A 6,651-nucleotide genomic window follows, 5' to 3' on the forward strand; every position below is an offset into this window, starting at 1 on the left:
AAAAATAAAAAAAATATTTATCACAAAATTAAAGCATATGCAAAAATGAAATAGTAATCAATTACATAAATAAAAACAGGCAACAAAAAATTAAGTATTTATGTAAAAAATAAATATTTATGGCAAAATAATAAAAAATTAATTCAAAATAAAAATTACAAAGAATGAACTATTAATAAAAAACAAATAAAAAATATTTATCATAAAACTAAAACACATATGGATCATACGAAAGTGAAAAAAGTCTCAAATAAAAACCAAATTATAAAAAATTAACTATTAAATAAAAAACAAAACAAAAAAATGTATGATAAAATAATAAAAAAATAATTAAAAATGACAATTACAAGAAATTTAAAATATTAAATAAAAAATAAAAAAATATTTATCATAAAATTAGAACACATATGGATCAAACGAAAGTGGAAAAACTTTCAAATAAAAATCAAATTATAAAAAATTAACTATTAAATAAAAAACTAAAGAAAAAATTTATGATAAAATAATAAAAAGTTAATTGAAAAAAACAATTACAAAAAATTACTATTAAATAAAAAAATTCGAAATACGAAAATGAAAAAAGTTTCAAAGGAAATGCATAATACAGAAGAGAAAAAGTTTGAAATAAAAACCATTTTTTTTAATAAATTTTTGAATAAAAAAAGAAATATTTTATCATAAAATTGAAAAAAGTGCATATTGTTTTATTTTAACAATTTAAAAATTAGCTTTTAAATTGAAGAAAAATGTTTATGATGAAATTATAACCTATGCGTAATAAAAAAGAAGAAAAATAATGAAATGAATACAAAAATTTCCTGATAATTAACTACTAAATTAAGAAAATGTAAAAAAGGATTCATTAACGATAATTCTAATTTATAACACATTTCGAAAAAACGGCAAATTGTATAAAAACGAAATCTACAGAAAATTAACTATTCAACTTTGCATGTCGATGAAATACCAATCGTAAAATAAACTGTTTTTAAACACATTGTACCATAAATCATGAAAAAACGCCTGTGAAGGTCCACAAAACTTACAACTTCTCGAATATCAAATATTAATTTGAAAAATATTTAATAAAGCTGAATTGGAGTATGTACACAAACGACAGACGCGTAATCATATTTATTTGCTAGCATTATATACATACTTATGTATTTAAAATAAGTTTTTTGAAAAAAATTGTGTACCATTTTTGAGTGGAAAATTATAAAAAATAAAGTAAAATGAAGTAAATATAGAAAAACGTGTTTAATCTTTGCAGTGACAATAAGAAGGCATTTTAAAATTAAAGATTTTGAGAATATATAAATACATGTGTACAGTGGTGGGCACGAAATTAGCACTCTACGCTAAATTTAGCTTTATCTCTTCAGTTTTTCTTCTTTCTTGGAAAGATATTTCCCAAGTAGGGAACATTTATACGAAAAGTTAACGAAATGTAAATAAATTTGAGAGTATTCGCTTCCAAAACAAAAAGAAAAATACCCAAATTTTAGGAGTCGAATACGAAATTAGTGAAAATCTGCTAGTTTCATTGCTAATTCATTGGATAGAGCATATGGAGGAAATAGATTTTAAAATGCATGCATTAGTGCCATTTAAATTGCCAATACGTTTTTTTGCAATGCTTAAAAAGGTATTTGTTTTTTGTTTTGTAATTTGATCGAATGGCCTACTGTAAAGCCAGTCGTGGCAGTCATTTGAACGATATAATTTTTTATTCATAAATGACAATGTTCAATCTTCAAAATAAAAAAAAAACAGGTTTGAAAAAATATTGATTAGTTTTTTTTTTATAGCCGATTCAAAAAGCAAATTTTACATGGCCCACCCTATATTATCTGTTGAAGGCATGAATAATGAAGAATGTATCAATAAAAGCAAAAACAAAAAAAAATAGGATGTTACTCTCAATTTCTTTGTGTTGTTCATAGTCGAAATTTGCGTCCCATCATTATTATTTTGAAGATCTAGTTTGACCTTCTTCGTCCATTTCTCCTGTGCCAGTTTACTCGACGAAGCAAACCGACAGTTTTAGAAAAAAGTAGTCAATGGTCCTTGCAGCATTGATAAATTAATTCAATTCAATAAGGAAGGAATTGATGTCTAATTAAACAAAGGGTATATTCAGAAACGCATTATAATGCGCAACGTATTTTTGCAGTGTTGGCAATGCGTTCAGAAATGCAAATATGGCAGTACTGCAAATGCATCGCGTTCCAAAACGCCATTTTTGTATCAAACGTCACGCATTATTTGCAGGAAAAATTTTAATACTGCCGCTGATTACGCTAATATGATGTCTGATGAAAACTGAGTATAAAACTAATTTTTTTAGCTTTTAATGCAAAGATATATTAAATATACGTTATTAAAACAATATTTTATTACATTTTTCTTGATTTTAGCGATTATCTAAGTACATCGGAAGTAAAGTTGCTTCTCAGAGTCCGACTGAGCATGGAAAGTGAATTTGCTTCAGGGAGGAGGAAAAAGAGTGTTTTGTGGAATAAGGTGGCGGAAGAAATAAAAAAAGTGAATAAAGATTTGAAAATAGACGGGCAAATCGCGCGGCGAAAATTTTATAATTGTTTAAAAAAATTTTTTTTTTTTTTTTTTTTTTTTAAATTGGAAAAGTAATGAATTACAATCACAATAAATTAAAAAGCATTAGCGACTAGCAAAAAAGATTTATTTTTGGGAATTTTTCGTTTTAATGAACATCTTACTATATGTGATCTTCTTTTTAGCTTTACACGTCTTTTTTTTTTTTTAATTTAGCCAAAATCTATCACTTTTTACTTCAAATATATCGTCAACAACTAAACTCAATAATACTTCCATTTTAGTGTATAACGCGTTCATAAATGCAACAAATCTTTTTGCAAATCGGTAACAAATCTATCAATTGCATCACTTGTCACATTGGCAGTGCTGCCAGCGCTGCAATTACTGCGCATTTATAATGCGTTTCTGAATATACCCAAAAGTTATTTATTTGTACCAAACATATTTTAGTCTCCCCATATCCAATCCAAACATCCAGGTTTTCCTATATCCTTTAACTCAAACTCGATATTTTTTCCGTACATTTATTTTGCAAAGTTACTTACATACATATATGTGTATATATGTACTATACATACACAGATCCTGCTTATGGCAATAAACATTTTCTGCTACATTTTTAATGTAGATTTGTGGAAAGCCTTACAGCTAGAAAATTTCGTATAAAGTTAAATCTGATGTTAGTAAAGCTAATATATAAATTAATGAAAAGCGAATAAAGCTATTTAATAAATATGCAAATTATTGAAGCATATCCCTATCATATATATTAATGTAATACAGAGCAAAGCAAAAATCATTGTTGCGCGTTTTATAAGGCAATTTTTAGCAGCAAACCTCTGCATACTAAGTATTAAAATCTTCCTATTTTATCCTTCTTGTTTACTGAGGCAATTCACTGGCTTTTCGACAAAGGCACTTCTACACTCAAAGCATTTACATAAGAACTACTTTGCTTGGCTTCAGGCTCGTTTTATAAGCACAAAATTCTTTAGCTAATCCAATGCTTATTGTTGCATATCATAATCTGTGATGATAACTAAAACTAGTGGTCGCTCGCCGTCAGCATCGCCATTACTGCTGAAATGTGGATCACTGATTTCCGTTGTTAAACCCGTGGCCGGTGTGTCTGCATCCAGCGCAAGTAGAGCTGCATTGTTATTGTGCGGCTCAGAATCGGCACTGACACCGCCGCTGGAGCACATAGAATTTGTTGAATGAGTTGATGAGCTATCACCGGTCAGTGGTGGTGTTTCCATGAATAATTCAATGGGCATATGCTGCTCAATTACATTGATTATGCTATTATTCAATTGCAAATCCGATAAATCCGTATTTGCCTCAGTTTCTTCTTGCTGTTGTTTATGTTGGAGTGTGGCAGTTGCCAATTTTGTTGGATTGCTATGTGGAGAATGCTGATATTGTTTGCTTCTAAGGCTACTGTCATCTTTTTCAGTTTTCACTTCGACAACTTTCGAATCACAATTACGTTCCATTATTAATCCCTTTGTTTGCTTTAAAACTAATCCTCGCCCAATTGTCGACAATTTATTTTGCTCTCTCTTTCGCACCCTAACAGCTAAGTCCTCATGTTATTTGCCAGACATCATCGGTTGATCCGTTAACATCGAAATTGTGCACCCGGAGTTAATGTGATCCATCACTTGTTCCTTGAGCTGCGCTACATGATCTTTCAAAGTTTTAACTACTGAGCCCAGCTCAGAATTTTCGCCCTTAAGAATTTTCACTTTATCTTCCAATTTCGATATGCGTTCGAGCTTACGTTTTCGGCACTTCGATGCTGCCACGCGATTGCGTTGGCGCTTACGCTCCAACTTGATTTTCTCTTGCGTTTCCATATCAATAGGACTGAGTGCTGCAGGCGATCCAGGATTTTGTGGCTCATCTTTGATGGCGACTGGGAAGGTTTCTGTAGAAAATAAAATAACAAATATTATAATCAATTGCCATGTTTCCAAACATGCTACATACCTAAATTAGTGTAGGTGAAGGTTCCGCCACTTATACCAGTACCAACAACTGATGCACTGGAGGTACTGGTTGTAGTCGCCGTGGTACCAACATTGACACTACTGTTGTTCGTTATTTGTGCAGCCTGCGATTTCTTGCTTTGATGTAAATTACTCAATGCCTCTTCGAATCCTTTGACATATGCTTCTTGCTCGGATGTTACCTATAATAGTGACGAATTTTAAAATGACTACGCAATGAAATGAATGCCATGAAGCTAATTACTTACCGTACTTGTTTTGCTGGGGAATATAATCCCAGGCTGCGGTGTCGGCATAACGTTGCTAAGCAGCATCTTCTCAATATCAGGTGTATTAATAGTTTTCAAATTCTCCAAACTGGGAGAATCGATGTTGAGTGGCGAAGGTGCCACAAGACGTTGCTTCTTTGCCGCCACTTTGTTTAGATCCAACGATACCGGCCGTTTATTTGTATTTGCAGCAGTATTGATGGCACTGGCTGCAGTTGTGTTAGGCGTTTGGAACGTCAAATTAAGGTCGTTCGTTTCCGTTTTGGGTATGATAGGTACCGATGGCGCGGTGCTGCCAATAGACGCAGCTGCGTTTGTAGTTGTTGTTCCGCTGATAGTAGTTTTCATAGTAAAAACCTTAATCCGCGTGCGAAAGCCTTCTATCCGTAAACTGATGACGTCACTAGCAGATATGTATTAATTATGTATGTATGCACGAGTAGATTTACGGTGTTTTCAGCTGTTTTGCTTTTTGTCAATACGAAATATGGTTGGGGCCTTGGAACTGTTGCTGCCGCCACTCGTTGTTGCAGCGCTTGTTGTTTTTATTCTACTTTCGCGGTATACGCGTTGCGCTGCGATTTTATCTTGGATGACTCACCAGCACTACCAGTTTGCGGTCGTCGTCTTCCCCGCCCCTCAGTTAATCAATCTTTCCTATTGGAATGTTATCGCTTTGTTGGAAAAACAAGCAAACTGCGCCTTTTTGGTTAGAATTTTTGATTGTTTTTGCATAAAAACTCCAAATAAAATAGTTTCACTTCCTATTCCCAGGCATTTATAATTTATATTTGGCTTTATCTAACTGCCTGTTCTAGTGTTTATCACAGTGGTTTTTTTATGACGCAAATTCACTTTCTGCACTCAAATAGGCAAGTTACACCACTTTTTATAGTCAACTATTAACTAAAATCACCCAAAATCGTTAAAACCTATTATTATGACTTTATGCAGCCCCAAAAATAAGTTATTAATTTTCTAATACGAATACCCAATTGGTACAAGACGCACAAACACGACAAAACCAATTGGATTGAAGGATTTCACGAAAAAACTCATCAAATTCGTAGCAGTCGCGTATTTATACTGACTAGGGTTGCTGTTGGTTTATTAAAAAACAGTATTGAAAATATTAGAAATTTAAGGGATAATTTAAACACTTTCTTAAACTAGTGCTTTTATAATATTCAACTATTCATCATTAGAGAAACTCAAGTTATAAAGTCTGCATGTTATTAAGACTATTAAGTGATAGTGTTTAAATATGATTTTTAACTGATAATTGTATAACGAAATGCAGCACTGATGAAAAATCCTCTAGATTGACAACCGAAATTCCTCAACTTGTAAACTTGTATCTGCGAGAGTCATTTCTTTATTTATTGCGAATACAGCTGCTAGAAAATTGAAAAAGAAAATGAATTTGAATGCAGCTCGCCATAAATATTTTAAAAACTAATACTATTTGGCGTAGAAAGTGATTTAGATGATTAAATAATGATCAATTGAAATTTTAACTATATAATATTTCCAATTAAATTTAGCATTGACCTTCACGATAATATCAAAGTTATTTTTATAGTCAATTTGTTTGTTTGCTTAAAAAATGAGTGCAATTTTGCGCAAATAGATATACGGGTAGTTATATAAAACAGACAATCCAATATATTTCCATAGCTAGTCACCGTAAACAAAAACCTGCAAGTGTAGCTGACCTCCGCCATTTTCTTTTATATTACTTTGAAAGAAATAACTTATAAGTTTGATGATTTATACAATGGACGAACTTT

General features: G+C 31.6%; 1 protein-coding gene across 1 annotated transcript; it reads right to left on the bottom strand.

Moving 5' to 3' along the window:
* Positions 1–4,073: 4,073 nt before the first annotated feature.
* LOC128868104 (transcription factor Jra) lies at positions 4,074–5,925 on the bottom strand. The gene is made up of 3 exons (XM_054109852.1): positions 4,841–5,925; positions 4,573–4,774; positions 4,074–4,510 (listed from the first exon to the last, which is right to left on the bottom strand). Exons 1-3 carry the CDS (start codon positions 5,207–5,209, stop codon positions 4,173–4,175), a joined length of 909 nt encoding a protein of 302 aa, XP_053965827.1. The 5' UTR covers positions 5,210–5,925; the 3' UTR covers positions 4,074–4,172.
* Positions 5,926–6,651: the final 726 nt, after the last annotated feature.

This window comes from Anastrepha ludens, chromosome 6 (assembly GCF_028408465.1).
Source record: "Anastrepha ludens isolate Willacy chromosome 6, idAnaLude1.1, whole genome shotgun sequence".
In the NCBI taxonomy this organism is placed as follows: domain Eukaryota; kingdom Metazoa; phylum Arthropoda; class Insecta; order Diptera; family Tephritidae; genus Anastrepha; species Anastrepha ludens.

Bases quoted from the DNA above. Each gene is read 5' to 3' on its own strand.
- LOC128868104 (XM_054109852.1), bottom strand. From the start codon at position 5,209: ATGAAAACTACTATCAGCGGAACAACAACTACAAACGCAGCTGCGTCT. The intron at 4,775-4,840 runs GTAAGTAATTAG...TCACTATTATAG, and splicing joins TCCCCAGCAAAACAAGTACG to GTAACATCCGAGCAAGAAGC. The intron at 4,511-4,572 runs GTATGTAGCATG...TATTTTCTACAG, and splicing joins CTTCACCTACACTAATTTAG to AAACCTTCCCAGTCGCCATC.